Source organism: Rhinatrema bivittatum, chromosome 6, assembly GCF_901001135.1.
Source record: "Rhinatrema bivittatum chromosome 6, aRhiBiv1.1, whole genome shotgun sequence".
Taxonomy (NCBI): domain Eukaryota; kingdom Metazoa; phylum Chordata; class Amphibia; order Gymnophiona; family Rhinatrematidae; genus Rhinatrema; species Rhinatrema bivittatum.
The window spans coordinates 305,363,667-305,385,973 of NC_042620.1; the positions used below are offsets into that span (position 1 = coordinate 305,363,667).

The 22,307-nt window shown below is 38.8% G+C and overlaps 1 protein-coding gene across 1 annotated transcript in view; it reads right to left on the reverse strand.

The window, feature by feature from the left end:
• Positions 1 to 22,307, reverse strand: part of DIAPH2 (diaphanous related formin 2) — a 2,404,298-nt gene that overhangs the window by 2,252,245 nt on the left and 129,746 nt on the right. The window contains exons 2-3 of the mRNA XM_029607438.1: positions 15,892 to 15,924; positions 6,925 to 7,098 (exon numbers count right to left, since the gene is read on the reverse strand). Coding sequence (XP_029463298.1) covers positions 6,925 to 7,098; positions 15,892 to 15,924 — 207 coding nt within the window. The remainder of the gene's footprint in view (positions 1 to 6,924; positions 7,099 to 15,891; positions 15,925 to 22,307) is intronic.

Sequence of the window (22,307 nt, forward strand, 5' to 3'; positions counted from 1 at the left end):
CCCGCATTAAATCTTTAACATCGGAGAGACAATTGGAAACAGCTGCAGGAAGACGTGTCGCTGAAATTGGAAGATATAGAGAATCACACAAGATGCAATAATTTACAAATTCGAGGATTACCGGAGGAGCCAGTGTATGCTAATACAGCTGATGTAGTCCAACTCATATGTACTGCGATACTTCAGGCCGCAGCAACGATGGATGCCGGCGAGACTGAGGAGATTCCTGCAACCATTGTGGTGGAGAGGGCACATAGGGCATTGGGACCGGCTCCAAGAAATGCCCCAAGAGACATTGTCATGTGTCTTCATAGCTTTCTTATTAAAGAAGCTATCATGAAAGCTGCGCGGCGATTAGAAGCTTTTGAATGGGAAGGGCATGTATTATCTGTCTACAATGACCTCTCCCCGGCTACCTTGAAACGGCGCAGGGAGTTTCAGCCAGTTACTGCATTCCTCCAGAAAGATAGTTATAAATATCGGTGGCTCTACCCCTGTGGGGTGGCATTCACTGTTAAAGGAGTGACCTCCAGGGTCAAAACGGTAGAAGACGCAGTCACCATTTTGCAGGCAGCAGGAATGGAGATTTCCTGCAAGACCTCTTCTGCAGCGTCAGCGATACCAGCAGTGGAACCAGCAAAATGGCAGAGGGCTGGAAAAGGTGGCCGTCGCTTGAAAAGAATGTCTGGCTCGAGTGAGCTATGGCAACCAGCTACCACCGATAATCGGAAGGAACAATCTCCTACATGAAGATTTACAGTATGCATGAGATACCTGACTGCCTATGGGATTCTTTCATCAGCCTATCCAGCAGTTTATTTGGAGCACCGCTACCGTTTAGGAATTTACTTTGCTTAGTTGCTATGTTTTCTATATTACTTTTTATGAACTAGAATGTTTTTTCAATATATGTTCGTGGGGGAGGATATGGGACCTGGATGTCACTCCCTCTTTCAGAGGTCTGCCACATGTGGGAGGGTTGGGAGGGGGTGGGTGGGAAGGGGGGCACATGAATCTTGTATGGATGTGTTTGAATGTGTTAGTAGGTACATGGTGTGTATTGGTGTGCTGGAAGTGGGTGGGAGCTGAGGACCCATGGCTCCACTTAGATTTTTATCCTTAAATGTGAAAGGTTTAAACTCGCCCATGAAGTGTAAGCAGTTGTGTAATGACTTGTCCCAGCTTCATGCTTCCGTGGTTTTCTTACAAGAAACGCATTTAAGGCGCCACCACAAGCATTTACGTAAGCCGCATTCCTTTTCTCACAGGTATTTTGCAGCCAGTACTCGGACTGCAAATACAGCGGGGTCGGGATACTGTTTGCAAATGATTTAGGGGAGAAAATACTTGATAAGATGGAAGGCCCAAAAGGCAGATATCTCATATTAGTGGTGGAGATTTATAACTGTAAATTTACACTGGTAAATGTGTATTGCCCCAATCAAAATCAGGGAGTGTTGTTGGATGAGCTCAATCAAAAATTGCTTCATTTGGATGGTGGTTTTTTAGTAATTGGGGGGATTTTAACTTGGCACTTCAGGTCGGTAAGGACACTTCTTCAGGGAAAGGGGGTTCCACACAGAGCGACAGGCGTTCCCTTACACGGTTAATGACAGACTGGCATTTACTTGACATATGGAGACTTTTGTATCCGCATAGCCACAATTTCTCCTTTTATTCTAGGCCTCATGATACGTATTCCCATATTGATTACTTTCTAATTGATAAATCTTTGAGCGACCACACGAGGAAAGCTGATATAGAAAATATTACATGGTTCGACCACGCCCCGGTGTGGTGGGAGGTGGATATGCCCCAATGGGAACCTGGTGTTCACTATTGGAAGCTGAATGACAGTCTAATAAAACAAATTATATTTTCCTAAATTGCAAGGCCAGCTAGAAGAATATTTAAAGCTTAATAGCACTCCTGAGATCTCTCCAGTGACATTGTGGGAAGGGTTGAAGGCCACCATGCGGGGGAATTTTATTAGTCTAGGCACATATATGAAGCAAAAAGAACTCAAGAGGCAAAAACTGTTAAGCCGGATTTCTGCTTTAGAAAAAGAACATAAGCAGGGACAAAAATCCACTACGCTCTGCAGTTTAGATGAGGCCCGTCAAGAATTAAAAGGGTTGGATGTGGATCAAGTTGCATATCAATTAGATCTAGTAAAGCAATTATATTATGAATAGGGTGATAAATCCAGTATTTATTTCACAAAAGGAGCAAACTTTATTGGGGTCCCCTATACAAATGTTGGAAGTTCAAAATGCTATAAAATCTCTCAAAGCCGGAAAGGTACCCGGTTTAGATCGATACACACCCTTTTTTTTTTTTTAATAGAAAATTTATGGGAATACTAGTAAAACCACTCACCGATATGTTTAATGCTCTCAGGGAGGGACAACATCTATTGCCCAATGGTAATACTGCAGGCATAGCCATACTTCCTAAACCTGGTAAAGATGAAAACTTATGTGGTTCTTACCGCCCTATATCATTGATCAATATAGATCTCAAATTGTTAGCCAAAGTATTGGCCACTCGTCTACAGACGGTGATTCTAGATCTTGTAAAGGAAGATCAAGCAGGTTTTATGCCAGGGAGATCTACCTCCGATAATGTTCATAAGATCCTCAATATCATGTCTATATTAAAACAGACTAAATCCCCGTCCATCCTGTTAACTATCGATGCAGAGAAGGCTTTTGATAGGGTTCACTGCCCTTTCTTGTTTGCAGTAATGGAAAAGATGGGACTGGGCGGCTATTTTTTTTAGCTTGGGTAAAGGAATTGTATAGGGATCCCAGGGCTTGCATAAAAATAAATGGGGGTTTATACTGATACTTTCCAGATTTATAGGGGCACTAGGCAGGGGTGTCCCCTATCCCCTTTGCTTTCTGCTCTAAGTGTAGAGCCTTTAGCAGAATTGATTCGCACCTCAGGAGATATACATGGTGTGCAGATAGCTACAATGCACCTAAAAATATCTTTATATGCTGACGATATTATCTTTACGGTAACTGAGCCAGCCATATCACTGAGGGCATTGACTACACTATTGGAGCAATTTGGGGAGGTATCCGGATTAACATGGACAAATCAGAGATTTTGCCTCTGAATCTCTCGGCCACACAACAATCTAATTTGTCACAATTATTTCCATACCGCTGGACGAAAGGCCCTATTAGATATTTAGGGGTTAACTTGGTGGAAGATCATAAAGAGCTCTTTAAGGTGAATTATGCACCTTTACTTAGTAACCTGTATAAGGACATGCAGAAATGGGACAGATTTCATGTATCTTGGCTGGGTAGGATTGATATCGTAAAGATGAATTTGTTCCCCCGCTTAAGCTATCTTTTTCAGGTATTACCTTGTCTTATCCCCGACGCATGGTTCACGGCTGTACAAAGGTATTTGAATATCTCTATCATATCCCTCTTCGCCTCTATTTATGTCTATTAGTTTTACCTCATGAAACAAATGCTGCATATATTGCACCATTTTGGTAATCATTTTTTGGATTGCCTCTACTTTGTCTACATCTGGAAATGAAGTATTGCAGAACTGGGCATAATACACCAGAGAATGTTTCACTTATTTTCACAAGTGTGTATTACTACCTCCTTTTTCTAGATGTTATATATTGTAACATTCCAGTTTATCACCACACTGTTTGTATATGCTTTGGCTACCTTGAGACATTCAGATATGATCACCACCAGAGATGGTTTACTGTTTGGTAATGCTAGCTACATTACCTCCCATCATGTACTGTTTCCTCTGTTTCTATTATTATTATTATTATTATTTATTTCTTTTATATACCGACATTCAATCGAGATATCACATCGGTTTCCAGATAACCAAGGGAATAGGGCGTAGTCCGCCCTATTTTACAAAAAACAATTATAACATATTATAACAGTGGTACATGGAACAAAAGGTTATAGGATATAACAAAAGGTTATAGAAAATAACATATGTACATGAATGTGTTGTTGATAAAATAAATTTAGGATTAGGGACTTGTTGGATAGGTAATTTAGGAATAGAGGTGGGGGGGATGAGGGAAGGGAGGGGGGAAGGTGGGGTGGGGGGAAGTAGCGGAGTGAGGGATTCAGGGGGGTGAGAAGACTTGAGTATGGGATGAGGTGGGTTGCGTTCGGGCAGGTTAAGGGTCGGGTGGGAAGGCTTTTAAAAACAGCCATGTTTTTAGGTGTTTTTTGAAGGTTTGCAGTGATGGTTCATTTCTGAGACAGGTGGGGAGGGTGTTCCATAGGGTGGGTCCCGCTATTGTTATGGCTCGTTTGCGGGTTGCGTTGAGGTGTGCAGATTTGAGATTGGGGATGGCTAGGAGGCCAGTGTTGGTGGATCTGAGGGTTCTTTGTGTGGGGGTGTGGATGTATTGCGTTGTTTAGCCAGTTCATTTTGTTGTTGTGTATTTTTTTGTGCATGAGGGTGAGTGTTTTGTAATGGATTCTTTGTGTGATGGGTAGCCAGTGGAGTTCTTTGAGGGTAGGTGTGATGTGGGAGGATTTTTTGTTGTTGGTGATGATTCTGGCGGCGGCATTTTGTAGAACTTGGAGGGGTCTGATGTGGATTTCTGGTAGGCCGATGAGAAGGGAGTTGCAGTAGTCGAGTTTTGAGAGGATAATTGATTGAAGGACTGTTCGGAAGTCGTGCGCTTGGAGAAGGGGTTTAAGTTTTTTCAGGGTTTGGAGTTTGAAGAATCCATCCTTAATTGTATTGGAGATGTGTCGTTGAAAGTTGAGTTGGCTGTCAATTGTTACTCCTAGGTTTCTTGTGGATGGAGTGAGTGAGATTTGTGAGATCTGTGGCACTCCCGTGTTGATTGAGGTTCCTGGGTGGTTGGAGGGGGTGCACCTGAGGGGATAAGAGGGACGGTCATCGTGGATGTGAAGGATTTCTGTTTTGGCTTGGTTGAGGCATAGTGATAGTTGGGATAGTAATTGGGACAGATTTGAGCTGAGGTTGTTCCATTTTTCCATGGTGAGTTGGATGGACTTGTTTATGGGGAGAAGTATTTGTATGTCGTCTGCATAGACGAAGTAGGTGAGGTTTGCATCTGAAAGGTATTTGCATAGTGGGAGGAGGTAAATGTTAAAGAGGGTTGAGGAAAGGGAAGAACCCTGTGGGACCCCATGTGTGAGGGGCACTTGAGAGGATTCGGATGAGTTTGTCTTGACGATGTAGGATCTGTTTGAGAGGTAGGATTTGAACCATTTGATTGTGGTGTCTTGAAGACCAATTTCTTTAAGTCTGGCGAGGAGTGTTCTGTGATTGATGGTGTCAAAGGCGGCTGATATGTCAAGGAGTATCAGGAGGAACGATTTGCCTTTGTCACGGCCTCTGAGGATGGTATCCGTAAGGGAGAGGAGGAGGGTTTCAGTGCTGAGGAATTTTCTGAAACCGTGCTGTGCTGGCTGAAGAACATTATGGGTTTCAAGGTGGTCTGTAAGTTGGTTGGTTGGTTGGTTGGTTGGTTGGTTGGTTGGTTGGTTGGTTTCTATACACAAACTGTATTTTTAAATTAAATCTTAGCTACCAAACTCTTGACTAAGAATATTAGAAGCGCCATACTGGGTCAGACCCCATAGTCCATCAAGCCCAGCAACCTCTCTACAATAGTGGTGAATCTTGGCCATTTGGAAGTACCCAGAGATCCTAATGGGGAGATCTTTTCTATGTTGCTCACTCCAAGAAAGTAAGAGGTGGTGAAACAAAAGTCTATCTGGCTAATAACTGTCAATGGACTTATTCTCCAGGAACTTGAGCAAACTATTTTTAAAACCAGAGATACTATTAACCTTGCCCACATTGTTCAGCAACAAATTCCACAGCTTGTGCATTGACTAAAATACTCTAAAAATTATTTTAAGTCTATCACCTGCTAGTTTTATGTAATTCTGTTTGGGTAGGGAAATAAAATTGTAACTCAACTTAAGCTCGGATTTAATATAGTAACATAGCAAATGACAATAGATAAAGACCAAAAAGGTGCATCCAGTCTGCCCAACATCGATTTTATGCTAATTTAAAGCAATGCAATCTAAAACCCAAATCTTTGCAGGGTATTTCCCCATTTAGTCAAGTTTATCCATATATTCTTATGTGGGCACGTGCGCATTTTAAAGTTCCCATCCCTGTTTCTTCTTAGAATATGTCTCACATAGCATCGTAGTAGTTTGAATACCAAAACATTGCAGGCATTGATCTTGGATCATTGTATTTCATTTGGACATGGCTTTGGATATTTAAGATGAACCTTATTAGACCATGAGCTGTTTCACATACACGGCAGGAATCCACAAGCACATTTAACCTTCCGTGAACAATAGTGGATTTTTAAATCAAACACAATATGGCCTGGGTTTTAAATGATGTGGAATGGCATTCGATCATTTAACAAGATTGGTAGTATTAAGAACCTACAGAGTATGTTTTTTGTAGTCACGGGTTTGATCTGTTTCCTTCCTTCGGCAGAAAGATGGATTTTTTCCATGCAAGGTGGCTGTACAAGGAGCATAACAATTGAAAGAACTTGAAAACATTCCCCCCTTAATGCAGAGCAACTCAAAACACAAACCCATGCCAAGGCTGAATTTTACTTTTAACAAGCAGATAAGTTGTGGGGGCTTTACAAGGCTTCTTTTTGACATAAGAATCAAGTGATTTTATTTGCATTTAAAATGTCATGAAAACTATAGCCACTTCTGGTCTGTATTAACACAAAAGAGACTGATATGAGACTTTTACAAGGCTGATGATAATAAATGAACTTGCTGTTATAGTAAGTTTTTTAGACAAGTTCTATATATGATGGTCTTTCGTCTTAGCTAAAAAATTGGAAAAAGGAGGAGTAGATCCGGGCAGGCTGTATATGTAGTAGCTTACCATCATTTTTTCAAACAGATCCATGATTTCTTTTTCTGAAAGATTCAGAGAACGTTCATCAAACAATGGCTGCGGTGGGAACTCGCTCACAGTAGCTTGGGAATCAATAGGGTGCTGGATAAGTGGTTTTTCCTTTTTTACACCAGACTTTCTTAAACTGGTTATTCTGTCACGCTGTAAATAATAAAAAGAGAACAATTACATTATTTAGATTTTTTTATAAATTGAATAAGCTGAATATTATGAGGAACAGTCACGTGCTAACAGTGATGATTATTAACATGCCAGTCATTATGCAATAAGCCCAAACTAAGAGACTATACTGCTTAAGAAATGTATTTTAATGTATTATTCAGGGATATAATTCACTTTTTAGTTACATGTTGGACTGCATCTAGGAAGTTTACCAATTTAATTCATTGTTCTGCAGCCAAGTAACGGCTAAAGAAAAATGACATGGATACTACACTGTATTCCATAACAATGACTCAATAACCAATTGGGGGATATCAAGACATTGATCAAGTGGAGAGAAGAGTTTGATAGTTCAATTTTGACTACTGTGCATGTTTCTTAGACTTTCTTAAACATCTCTGTTTCTAATTTAACAACCTTCCACCTTAAAAATTAGTTTGCTCCTCCTGTAAGATTCACTTCATTTTTCCTAGTAGTGAGCTGTATGTCACAAACAAGTATCACTGAAGAATTATGCAAAAAGGAGAAGCCTGGTCATAAAGTGGGTCTGCAGCACAAAAATACATAGCCTTCAACAATGTCAAATTAAGCATGTTTAAATATTACAGTGGCTTCCAGAAAATGTGTTCTCAATCCATCAGAAAACATTTCAGGTAAAAGGCATTGTTAGAAGAGAAATATCTGGTGACTTTATAAGGACAGTTTTCTGTTCAGTATAATCTCTTACAATAATTTATATCTTTGCATTTACAAGTTAATTGCCTAATAATGCATTGTGCAAGCAAAGCCAATCCCATTTTGCAAATGGGAGAAAAGCGGAATACAAACATTACGTGTGATCTAAGCAATAAAAAATTATGTATATATTATATATAATGATCTCAGTTTCTTATACGCACATGCATAATTTTTGTTTAAATGAAAAATTTGAAGCCCAGCTCTCCAAATCCAAGTCCAGGACATTTGCAATATAAGGCTCATGGCTACTGGGTTAATGTGAGTCTCTTCTTTCTATGGTTCTAAATCAAATGTAATCACCACCACTCTCATAATTACAGAATATTCAAGCAGATTAATGAGAAAACTTCACAGAACCCACTGTAGCCTTACACTAATTCAGGTTTTAAAAAATGCAGATAATAGATTTAAATATGTTTACTTGAGGCTACTGTTTTTACCTTTTTCTTTGGTGCAATTAGGAATGCAAAAATGTGCATGCAAAACACACTAATAGGTAGACAGATTTCTTAAAACTGAGCATAATCTATATTTGTAATATAGATAATAAAGCTATACAGCCAATAAGGCATATGTGCAACAGAAATTAAAGCAAATATTAAATAGATCATTTTTAGTAATTAGATTTAATATGTCAAAACAAGAGAAGATGAAAACATTCATGCTGGGTTTGTGGAAAAGGTATAATTAGTGACCTTAAGCAAGCTATATAATTATAATGAATGCTATTATTAATGAATGATGCATGCCTTTTACACTACATTAAAGATTTGTGGACAAGGAAATATTATTTCATCAATTAGATTATGAATCAAAATGCCTGTTTGGAAGTGTGCATTCTCCATATTCTCTGTTGACCCCAGGATTCCATGAAAACATCCACATGAATCCTTTCGGCCCTGATGAGACAATATGCCCCCTGAGGTTTAAGAAAAATAATAGTATAATATACTATAGTATAATATACTAGCAACAAAATAAAGTACATGATGGCATGTGAGGACCATTTGGGCCACTTAGTTTGCACAATTAAACATGCCTATACTGCTTTAGTACTGGTTCCTGGATATCTAGTTAGCAGTTTGATTCCCATCTTCCCACCAACACCTGTCTCACAGAGGCAGAAACACTGGATCCAGATGCTGTCTCAATACAGAGGATGCTGCTGTTCTCCAGGCTACATCACAACTTCATTTTACAGTACAGGAGGATGGAAAGAATAGGATCGGGGTGGAGAGTGGGGGACGGGGGGGCTCTGTAAAAAAAATAAATTATTTATTTATTTTTAATGAGAACGGGGAACAGGGGTGAAGGAGTGGATGAAACCCTGACACCTGGCCCTATTACTTTTTAAATTAATATGTGGCCGATTTGAAGGGGAGCTTACATGGAAGGGAGGAGGCGGCCAGGTTAGGGCCTGTAGGCCTGCAATCTTTTTTTTTTTTTTTATCTTTGCATTACTATTTAATAAGCTATATTCTTTTGGCAGTAGAAGATGACCCGAAGGCTCATCTGCATACTGCTCCAAGCAGCCCCCGGGAGAGAAGTACAGAGGTCACCGCAAGCGATCCAGGGATTGAATTCCACAGCCCCAGCTTCCAGAGGCCCCACACCCTTTGCAGTAGAAGAGGACCAGAAGTGCATGCCAAATCTCAAACCCTTCAATTATTTGAGTGAAGATCAATTTAATGGTGGTTAAAAAGGATTGGTAAGAAAAGCTTTGGGAAATCTTTGGACTTATAAAAGTTTGGAGAAAGGTGATATAGTAGGATATATTCTTTAGAGTTTGTGTGTGTCTGAGGTAATAAGTAAGCCAGAGATACTTAATTTTAGTGTTTGTCTTTCCCACCCACCCAACCCTTGAGTGGGTGAGAAAGACAGGCAGAGTCTTATTTAAATCATACTTTGAACCAGCCCTTATTGAAAGTTTAATCATCCCCTTGTAGGACACTAGCTGATTAATTGGTAAATTCACCTGTAAATATAAAGTACTCTAATTCCCTTAGTATCCTAAACTTAAGTAGGAACTCAATAAAATTAAGATGACGGCAGCAGTCCAGCAGCAAGAGGGGGGTTTTCCAGTCTTTTGCATTGAGTGTCACATGTATGATTTTTTACCCGCCGGTGAGAGATTGTATGTGTGCACTCAGTGCAAAGAGCTCCCGGCACTCAGGGAACGAGTCCGATCTCTGGAGGCTAGAGTAGCAGACTTGGAGGAGCTAAGGCAGACAGAGAGGTACATTGATGAGACCTTCAGGGACATAGTAGCCAAGTTCCAAACCCAGTCTGGCAGCCCTGGATCAGAAAGATCTCCCAGTAGGAGAGCATCACCCTGGTGTAGCAGGAAGTGATCCTATAGCAATCTCGCCAGGTAATGTATGGTCCTCTCGCACTACCCAGGAGGGAATTGTTAGGCCAGCCATCATAGTTGGTGATTCAATTATTATAAATGTAGATAGCAGGGAGGCTGGTGGACGTGAGGACCGCCTGGTAACTTGCCTGCCTAGTGCGAAGGTGGCAGACCTCACGTGTGACCTAGATAGGATTATAGATAGTGTTGGGGAGGAGCCAGCTGTCGTGGTACATGTGGGCACCAACGACATAATAAAATGTGGGAGACAGGTTCTAGAAGCCAAATTTAGGATTTTATGTAGAAAGCTGAAATCCAGAACCTCCAGGGTGGCATTCTCTGAAATACTTCCTGTTCCATGTGCAGGTCCCTAGAGGCAGGCAGAGCTTGAGTTTCAATGCATGGATGAGACGATGGAGCAGGGAAGAGGGATTCAGTTTTGTAAGGAACTGGGGAAACATTTGGGGAAGGGGCAGACTTTTCCGAAAGGATGGGCTCTACCTTAACCAGAGTGGAACGAAGCTGCTGGCACTAACTTCCAAATTTTCCCTAAGAACTGAAAAGCAGGTTATTAAATACAAACAAAAAACACACTTTGAAATGTCTGTATGCCAAAGCCAGAAGTCTAAGAAATAAGATGGGAGAGAGAGTGTATAGCAGTAAATGATGAGATTGACATAATTGGCATCACAGAGACTTGGTGGAAGGAGGATAACCAATGGGACAGTGCTATATCAGGGCACAAATTATATCGCAATGATAGGGAGGATCAACTTGGTAGGGGTGTGGCACTTTATGTCCAGGAGAGTATGGAGTCCAACAGGATAAAGATCTTACAAGAGACTAAATGCTCAGTAGAATCTATATGGGTAGAAATCCCATGTGTGTTGGGTAAGAGTATAGTGACAGGAGTATACTATTGTCCACCTGGACAAAATGGTCAGACAGATGATGAAATACTAAAAGAGATCAGGGAAGCTAACCAATTTCGCAGTACAATAATGGGAGATTTCAATTACCCCAATATTGACTGGGTAAATGTAACATCAGGTCTTGCTAGAGACAAAGTCCTGGATGTAATAAATGACTGCTTCATGGAGCAAGTAGTTCAGGAACCAGCAAAAGAGGGATCTATTTTAAAATTAATTCTTAGTGGAATGCAGGATTTGATGAGAGAGGTAACAGTGGTGGGGCCACTTGGCAATAGTGATCATAACATGATCACTATTGATAAGGGGGACAGTAAGTAAATCTACAACTATCACTAAATTTTCAAAAGGGAAACTTTGATAAAATAAGGAAAATAGAAAAAAACTGAAAGGTGCAGCTGCAAAGGTTAAAAGTGTTCAACAGGCATGGACATTGTTTAAAAATACAATCCTAGATGCGCAGTCCAGGTATATTCCACACATTAAGAAAGGTGGAAGAAAGGCAAAATTATTACCAGAATGGTTAAAAGGTGAGGTGAAAGAGGCTATTTTAGCCAAAAACCCTCCTTCAAAAATTGGAAGGATCCATCTGAATAATATATTTGATGATGACAACAATGGCTCCAAGACATCTGCGCTGTAGGACGATGGCACCAACGTCATGTGTGCTGAAGGAGACTCTGTAATGGTGACCCTTATGGGAATGCTTCAAAGTCTTCGGCACTGACAGTTTACTACTTTTCATTTTTGTGTTCAGGGGCTAAAGGCAGAGGCATGGTTTTGAAACTAAGGAAACTCTGACCTGTTTCATACTGGTCTCTCTGAACTTTTCCTTTTCTTTTCCCCTGACGGAAAGGATGAATTTCAGTTTAAAATCCCTAAATGAGAGAGTTTGAGGGGACATTTGTCCACAGGCTGCAGTCACTCATGTCATTTAGAGGGGCCCAGGCAGTAGAGGCAGAAGTCTTGGAAATCCAAGCTGGATATTGAATGCTTGCATTTAGGGCCAAGCTTAAGGAGCCTCTTTCACAACATAAAGAAGGATTCACAGGCATGAGAAAAATAATATTTTTTTTTTTTAGGAGATGACATCAAAAATAACCAGAAGGACCAGTAGAAAGAAAAAAACTACAAGAATGAAGGGAAAATTACCTAAAAAATTTGGAAAATGACAGAGAGAGAGAGAGCAATGTCCTTTCACTTCAGCAGAAGAAAAACGATTGAGGAAATTCATGTACAAGTCTTCCTGAGCGCTGAGAATACATTCTGTATCGGCACTGTCCAGGGATATTACCCATGTGTGGCTGAAGTCAATCCTGCTCATCCACGGAGAAAACAAGTAGTAAACTAATTGATTTGGAATATTCAGTTTTGCAGATGCATGCAGTAATGTAACATGGCAATAAATTTATCATACTATGTATTCTATATATTTTAGTTTTATATTTAAGCATTTTAAACATATACTAAGATATTAAAAATGTATGCTGCATAAATATTTAAATAAAAAAAAATAAAGTGAAAATTATGCTAATTATAGAATTAGTTTTAATAAACCCTGAATAATTAATATAATGGATTTTTACATTTTACATGCCTAGATTCATAAACTACATTATACACATATTGTGGATGTTAGCCTTTCCAACTACAAACCTTCAAAATAATCATTTATTTTTATGGCCAAGATTGAAGTGTTTAACTTTAATTACTATCAACATAAGTCAGAGAAAGAGAAGGGGTTTAAGAGCAACATAAAGTTGTTTCTGTAGGAGAGAATTTTCAAACTCCCTAAGAACAAGCAAACTTTGCTTTTTAAAACCGTCCATTGATTAAAAAGTACTCAGACTTTGCAGCTGCATTCTGTGCAGTTGAAATTTCAATGGAAAATCATTTAAAAATACAATCTACATGACTGGAGGCGGATCCAAGATGGCAATCTGAGAGGGAGCAGCTCCGGGAGTGAGACGCTGTTCTTGGGGAAAAACTATTGCTACTCAAACAAAATAATGCCTCATAAGAGAAAAGAGAAGGTGAGGGTGTTTCCGGCTGAGCCCTGCCCTTCCATTACAGCAACGACTCATACCAGAGTTTGCGATACCAGCACAGGTTCAGGGGTCGACTACCCCCGCTGGTGTAGCGGTAAGAGGAACTTCGCTCTCACCTGGGGAAAATCTCTTTAAGTTCCCCCGGAACCCCGACAGTTCATTACAGCTCCCCCCCCCCCCCCCAGGATCACCACAGACACTGGAGGAGACGGAGGTATTCCTACCTTATTCTCTCAGATAGCCAGTGGTGGAGAATCAGAGGAGGCCAGGACCTCAACCCCAGACCAAAGTTTGAATCTAACCCCGAGGAGAAGGATTTGTCGGGGAAAGCTTGAATGCGGCAAGCGGAGGAGAGCGCGAACTGGGTGCCGGAGGGGTGAGTTTGAACCTGGTTGGGATAAAAAAAACAAACCAGCAACTGTGACTCTAGAGTCCCTGTAGAGGGATCTAATGGTGGGACTAAGTTTCCAAGAACAGTCTGTGAGTTTGCAAAAGGTGTCCATGAAGCTAGATACCGTGACTCAGGGTCACCAGCGAGTTTTATTAGAGCAATGCACCGTAATTCATTCTCTGGAGGAAGAAGTTAAAGAATTAAAATCTACGACAGCCGTGATTACCCGCGAGAGACTGGCGACAACTAGAAGTATGGAATTCCTTGAGAATACTATCAGACATCTTAGTATTCGGATATTAAATTGCCCTAAAATAAGAGAGGAGCAAATGCTAATTACTTTGAATAAATATCTGGAGGAAATATTAAAAATTCACACAGAGAAAATTCCTGTGATTAAAAAGTTAATTCACTTGCCATTAAAGCAAAGCTCCACAAGAAATAATCCTACAGGGAATTCTGTAGATTTTACAAATTTGACTCGGCATTTGGAAGAGTCTCATATGGAAATCGTGGAAAGGATAACCTTATTAGTTACATTTCAAACCGAACAGGATCTGAACTGTGTGATGCGTGCCTATTTTAAAAACATGAATACTCAGTTTCATGGAGCTCTGGTGAGAGTATTCCCAGACCTTGCCAGAACTACCCAGATTTATTTATTATTTTTGTATGTATGTATTGAGATATCAAACCAGTTTACATTCAGCCCCAGAGGGCTTACAATCTAAGTTTTTGTACCTGAGGCAATGGACTTTTTGTACCTGAGGCAATGGACTTGCCCAAGGTCACAAGGAACGACAGCAGGACTTGAACCCTGGTCTCCTGGTTCATAGTCCACTGCTCTAACCACTAGGCTATTCCTCCCCCTGTGCTGAAAGGCATTTCTTTTGTTAAAATCCGAAGCTATTGCTTTAGGAGCTAGTTTCATAATAAAGTATCCATGCAAATGTGTTTTAAAGCTTCATGGAACCACATATATATTTTTTTTTTTTAAAGTAAATCAGTTAAGAGATTTCTTGGGAGCTAGGAGACAAGTCTCAGTTATTAATGTGAACGGGAGTAATTAGATAAATTGCAGGTAAATCATATCTGCCATATAATTTGGTGAAAATACTATGTATGTAAAATTCCTCATTTTCAGATTTCCGCCTCCCATATTACCTCTATGATGTCTGGACATGTTAAACAAAAGTGAAGTAATGAGTCATTTATATTTCTCTTAAATTAAATTGTTATTTTAGAATTGTATTTTCAGTTTAAATATGTCCATTATTATTTCTTGTATAAGGTCTGATTACTTTGTATAATTTGTGAAAAAGCAATAAAGAGTAAACTTAAAAAAAAAATTTACATGCATTATTTTCTTCCCCTGATCTAAACATGTGTCTGGGAATGCCTCTTCACAGTTCATCTAAATATACATATGCTGTGAAAGATGGTATATACTTAAATGGGTTGAGGGATGCCAATTTACCTGAGTAAAAAGCTCTGAAAATTGCTCTCTGCATCATTAAAATAACATTTTAATGTTATTAATGCAAAATGAAATATTCCCTGCACTAATAGAAACCATATGTTCAAGATAAACAGAGAACCAGTTGGGCCCAAATCATCTCCCCCAATTGGATAGGAAGTTTTATCTAGTAGGGCAAGAAGGCTAGATATAAGGATTAGGTAAAAGTCTCAGTGTTATTTGCACATCTTTAGCATACACAAATGGTTTGGCACTCATTTATTTTCCCTAGTTCCATTTGTATATATCAGACAATTTTAAAACTGCACACGAAAGACTTTACATTACTTTTGCAGACATTTTTCACATTTTCTTTGCAGAGTTGAGCTATATGTTTTCGCATGAATCTTAAATTTGGCATGAAGTTAATTGTACAAAGATAATAGTTGAAATTTCCCTTAATTTGAAATTTTTTGGTTCAGCCCATGAATGTGGCGCTAAACTTGTTATTTTGCCATGAATGTTGCCATTTCAACAAAAGTATTACAAACACATCAGAAACATGGATACTAATAGGTATAATAAAAAGGAGAAGGATTTAAACACAGAAATCTCATTTCCTCAGTTTTAGTATATCGATTTCATGCAGAGACTATGCTGAGTACCAGCATTTCAAAGATATGTATCCTCAAGTTCAGGTAGATGTTTTCTAAATACAAAGATCAACTATCTAGATTAACATACTTTACAATGTTAGCTTGAATGTTCATGCAGAAATATTATTTCAATGTCCACAAATATTAAGAAGAAAGCATGCATTTTAAATCAAACCTAGAGCCGGTTTGCCATGAAGACCTTACCATGTCATCTGCCAACGTTTTTATATGAATGTTCTATCAAAAATCAAGAAAAAAATGAATTACCTATATGAAAAAATCTTATGCACTTTGTTGATCATAAAAGCATTAACTATTATAATGTAGTTCCATACCAACTTACCTGTATAAAGATTACTACAGTTGAATACCAGCTTGTTCAAACATTTTAAATGACCTGTTTACATTAACTTTATAATTTACTTGCTGTGATATATTAATATTTCACCATTCATCAACACTTTTGCAGAAATAACAAGCATTCCCTTAGACCCAGTTTGTTCAGCAATGAGGTTTGGCAAGGTAGCAGTGAAAGGCAGGATACTTTTGGCCTGCAACAATTTCCTGTACAATTCCTCCCTCCTTTCCCACATGACCTATCAAGTTTGCTTATTTTCATAGGTGGGCAACATAGGAATGTGCTTTTTGACAAAACAATGAAATATCAACAATTTAATAGCTCAGCCCTCTTGCCCCTAGATTCATCAAAATGCGATAACGCATGGATAACGCCCACGCTAAGAAAAAGGGGCGTTTTTAGAGAAATTTTGCACCCCGCAATAATTCCTATTTCGCATCTCACGCTGAGAGAGAGAGAGAGAGCACCTATCTATAAGGCCCTCATAGTAGTCAAAATTTTCTCTCTATAGAAGGGGCATCTAATAGCTCGAGGTGAGGTGTTTGTGGTGGTTTAGGGTTTAAGGCCAGTTTTCTATGCAGAGTGAGACGTACAAACAGCACAGTACACCTCAGTGTAGATTTGATGTCATTTTGAGTAAGAAAAGTCTCAAAAACATTTCTACTATGCTCTCTCACCCTAGTATGATGGACTCTATACCATCAAGCTAGGCCGAGATAACATAGTACAAAAAATGTCTTGTGAGACTTTCCTCTCCCAAATGACATCAAATCTTCACCGAGCTGTACTGTGCTGTTCATACATCTCACTCTGCATGGAAAACTGGCCCTAAACCACCAACACCTCACCTCGAGCTATTAGATGCCTCTCCTAAAGGCATATAAATAATTGCACATTGTGAGGGCCTCCCCAGAGGCGCTCTTCTCTACTCCATTCCACTCTCCCAAGCCCAGAAATGGCCAAAATGCAATTTAAATAACTTATTGAGAATTGTGTTAAGGACGTTTCAGGCATATCGCACAGCTTGACGCCAGGAAAAAAGGCATAGTTATTTCCAGCATTAAAACCGTGCAATAGCATGTGTTATATTATCCTACAATGCGATATTGCCCCTCATTTTTAAAACTCTTGCCCAAATTCCTCTCTAATCCCACCCCCTTCCCAAAATGTGCATTCATGCCATGAGCTAGCATTATTGCATGTATTAACGCCATAACGCATTTTGATGAATGATCCTGTTGAGATGTTTGATTCAGGGACAGACAAATACATGTCTCAATATGATGGCAACACAGAAGGTTTGCAACTAAGGGATATCTTTGTTACAGTTGCATTACCACTTGTCCTGCTGAAACATTGCTATGATATTTGAAGAAAAAAACTGAACAGTCAAGTCTAGTGCAAAGCACAAGTGAATGGCAATTGAGATGTTTCCTCCTGTATAGTATTTACTTAGGAGGGAAAAAAAATCTAGTCTAAAAGGAAGCAAAGATTATAACTAAGTGGGATTGAGAAAACTAAGGGCTAGATTAGAGGCCCCAAGAAAGAAAATAGTGAGAGGAAGGAAACAGATTTTTGTACAGCATAAGAAAGATAAGCTACTGAAAATATAAAAGAAATCCTACAAATAGTAATGGTCTGTCAATCAAAAATAGTAAATACAATTACATATATTAAATTTTGCTAAAAATGAAGGTCAAAGGGTGAAATATGGAAAAAAGAATTACTTTGACAATTTTAACAGAAAATAATGTTTCAGCTATATGACAAAATACAAATTTTTGCTAAGCAACATAAAGGAAGTAATTTTCAAAGTATTTACATGTGTAAATCTAACAAACTATTGTAGCAATTTTCAAAAGCAATTTATTAAAGTGCTCTTACGCGAGTAAATCCTATAGACAATTCAATGGCATATATTGTAGCAACTTTCAAAAGCCCACTTACATGGGTAAAGCGCATTTACTCCAGTAAAACCCAGTTTTACTCCAGTAAATGCTTTTTAAAATCAGGCCCAAAGAGTATGTAAATTGGAATCCTAACTGCTGTTTTGAAAACTCTGAGGCTGATAACACTATCACAAACAGCACAGTTTAGTTTAACACGTTAAAAGCACCACAAACATACGTCGATTACCCAATTATTAGCACTTTTAACATTCATTATTTACCTTTTGTGAACATCGGTGCAAAACTATGCAAAATAAGTAATCATCTGCCTGATTATGCAAATTGGCTTATTAGCTATAAATGCACAGTTAAACAACAAATGTTAAAAACACGTGAATGTTGACGGAGACCCATTACCCTGACAAAATTACATTTCAGGCAAATGTAATGAATTTATTTTTTTGCATTATATGGGCGGTGCCACACCATGTGCACAAATGCCTCTGTTAAATAAGGCATCCATCAGCAGGCAGCCAGCCCACACTCACCAAAACCCTAGGAGGAATGGGCCCTGCTTGAATGTGACAGGATGCTCGACAGCACCCAGCCAAGAGGGACTCCCAGAAAGGACCTTGCTTGCACGAGGCAGGCCCAACAGTTCTGGAAGTGATCTAGCCTGAGTGGTCCCTAAATTAGTTTTTCCTCATCCCCCTTTATTAAAGGTAAGGAGGGCTGGGTATATATTAATATGCAAAGGTATATAGATAAATAGGAAAGCTTGTGTACCTAAGCTAGATTCCCTTCTCAGGTGATCAGTGTGGCCTTATATATATATTTCCACTTGATCAAGTTGTGTCTGACTGTCTCCTGTGTCATTCATTATGTTAGATAAAGGGAAGCCATGGCTAGTCATTCTTGCCTCAGTTATGCGTCTGCTAATGCAGTAACTTAACATGAGAAATGTACCTACAAACTGATTTGTATGTTATTAACATGCATAAATTCTCTTGGCAACTCTATGCGCATTGAACAGCAGATGTAACTGTGTACAGATACATTTGCTGGGATAATTTTAAAAGTAGACATATGTGCGTAAGTCTTGCTTATGCCCATATTTGCCACCTAACTTAAGGTGCAACGTAGCAAAAAAAAATAGCTCCTAAGTTTGGAAGTTTGTTTTCACTATTCAAAACATTGTGATCCCTACTTTCAAAAGCAGTTTTCATATTGAAAGACCGATGAACTAAAGTGCAATAAAATGGGCCTTTAATGTGTATGAATAAAAAAAAAAAAAAGAGGATCTCACCAGAGGAAGGGCTGTGTGTGAAAGAGGATTACATGGGGAGATTGGTTTTCTGCCACACAAAAGCTTTCAAGTTTGTGGAGGTGAAAGAAGATGCGGGATAAAGAATCACATGGGGGGTGGGGGGGGGGAAGAGGTGGTCACACAGAGTGGGGGAAAGAGAGTATCAGGAAAAGAGGGTGACAGCCAAGATACAGCAGAGTACTCCCTATGTTGTAATGAAAGTACAATGACATTGCATGTGTGCTGCAAGGACTGAGCATACCCCACAAACTGTGACAAGGATCCTGTGTCTAATCCCATGCTTTAACTAATGAGATGACAAAATATAAAGGTTTATTTTTTTCTCACTTTTTTCAGCACTTCAAAGCAGAATTACATTCAAGTACCCTATCCCCTATTGTACCTGAGGCAATGGAGGGTAAAGTGATTGCCCAAGGGGTGACAGTGGGACTTGAACCCTGGTCTCCTGGTTTATAGCCTGCTGCTCTAACCACTAGGCTACTCACTCCACCTAACCATAGGAGAAGTAATTTTATAAGAGCTGCATAGTGCTAGCGTCTGTATTTATTTATTTGTATAAGCCTGCTTTGAAAATCTGCAGATAGTTCTCGCTCCTTTTTATTCCAGCAATCCTTCTGACACTCGCCCCGACTTGCAGAAACCTTCCTTCTCATTAACGGCTTCAACCGTCAACCTCAAGCGTTGCATACATTCTTATGTTCAATGTACTTATTAACTTTTATTAAGTTAATGTTCTGTTTCAATCTCTGTTTTAATGTTATGAATTCAAATGTAACTGGTTCGTTGTAATGTAAACCAGAGTGAAGGCATTGTCAGCTGTACCTCGGTATATAAACAAATGCTAAATGCTAAAAATGCTAAATAGTTTTGGTGCGCATGTACTCATACATGCCAAAAGTCACACCTGCTTTCTGACCCAACTTTAGATAAACTGAAAAATATAGATGTCTTAATTGCATATAAAAATTCAAAAAATTACTCTGGGACATTGTTTGTGGATGCCATAGGATTACTGAAAAGGCAATGAAGGTGTAATACAGGTAGAACCTATTATGATGGCATATTAATTCATTCATAGGTTATGCATATTATGGAATGATTTTATGGAGTTATTTTACAAACCTATCCACCTGCAAATAAACTTATGCACCTACTGTTTTATGTTTTTGCCTTTTTTACAAATGCAAGTTTATCCAGACTGAACGAATGCATTCCTCAGGGCAGAGTTGGGGAGGGGTTTGGACTTTAATACTTTTTTTTTTTTTTTTTTAGAATGCATCGATATTTTTCCCAAAACGTTTCTGCATACATAATAGCAGGTACAATTGTTTGCTGGTAAATTTAATGGGATAATATTCAAAGAAAATTTATACGCTCAAATCCACTTTGAAAAATGATGTAACCTGCATATATTTGCCACATAATTTAAGAAAAAATCCCCACTTGGCAGGTTAATTATTTAAATATTATAAAATGTCCAATATACCCACCATAACCAATCCTAAAGAAAGTGTAAAAACTAATAAACATCTAAATCACAAATATGTAAAGCGTTGGTAGTTTCATGTAATCACTGTAATTGGTACCATCCAGGTTACCCAGCACTGTTCATCAAACTCTTGCAATCAATAAACTCCTCTTCCGTCACTTTACTTAGCTTATGTCATGTCCCAACTTGGCCAGGTTTCAAAGTTAATCCTTTGTCAGGTGAACAAGCATAATGCATGATTCTTATAGCTGTATCAGACCAAGTACGAGACTTAGGTATACAGATTGACGAATTCCTAACAACGGACAAGCATGTAAATAAATGAATCATATCTGGCTATGCCAAACTGCACTTACTACAGAGACTGAAACCTTTACTAACTCACGCAGACTTCCACATGGTCCTACAGACCCTCATCTTCTCAAACTTATTATTACTGTACTCTGAGTACCCAAATGTCTTCTAAAAATAACTAGAATTACAAAATGCCACTGCTAGACTCTTAACAGGATCAAGGAAATTCAATCACATCTCACACTCTCTGATAGCTCTTCACTGGCTACCTGTTCAATCCCATATCAACTACAAAATCCTAACATTAATACATGCCACCATCCACTTTAACAACTCTGGCTTGGTAGGTGTAGCTCTACAATCATACAAGCCACAGAGATCATTAAGATCTCAAAACAAAGGATTACTAGCTGTGACATCATTACAGAACACTCACCTAACTAAAATAAGAGACCGTGTGTTCTTAATAGCAGGCCCAAAACTATGGAACTCTCTGCCTGAATCTCTACAACTGACTCCAGGCACAAAGAAATTCAAACATGACCTAAAACCATGGTTATTTCAAAAGGCCTATAACCTACCTTAAAATCACCTGAACTCAGAGCATGCACCCTCAAGGACAAAGCCATTTAAAATTTATTTTGAGTGTTTTATATACCGTTATTTTATGTGAGAATCACTAGAACACAACGGTGTACAGGTTTAACACACATACAAAGAACAGTTACAAAGGCAAGCATACATACAAGTAAACATTCGAAATCTAAGGGTGTACTTCAAAGCCAGACATATAAGATGCATTTGTAATCATTATAAGGGGGGAGAATGGGGTAATGTGCAGGACATAGCTGGTTATCAGAGAGAGGAGAACACATTCCATGTATCTGGAAAAATTGGCTTACAAGCAAACCTCTTAAAAGAGATAGGAATAATTTATTACGATATCATAGTCATCATCCTATCATTTGGTTTGCGATTAATAGTTGTCCAAATGTTATGACTTTGTATTCTTACCAGCACGTCTAAATATACTATGGAAGATCTGTCATATTGATATGTGAATTGTAAATATTTGTCTAAGGAATTAATCCATTTCACAAAACTATCCAAAATCACTTTCCGACGCTGTCCACAACATAAATGTATCAACAATATATCAATACCATTGTAAAATATATTGCCACCAAATAGAAGTATACACAAACTTTTCTTCAAAATTTGCTACATACAAGTTAACTACTGAGGAAGCCAATGAAGATCCCT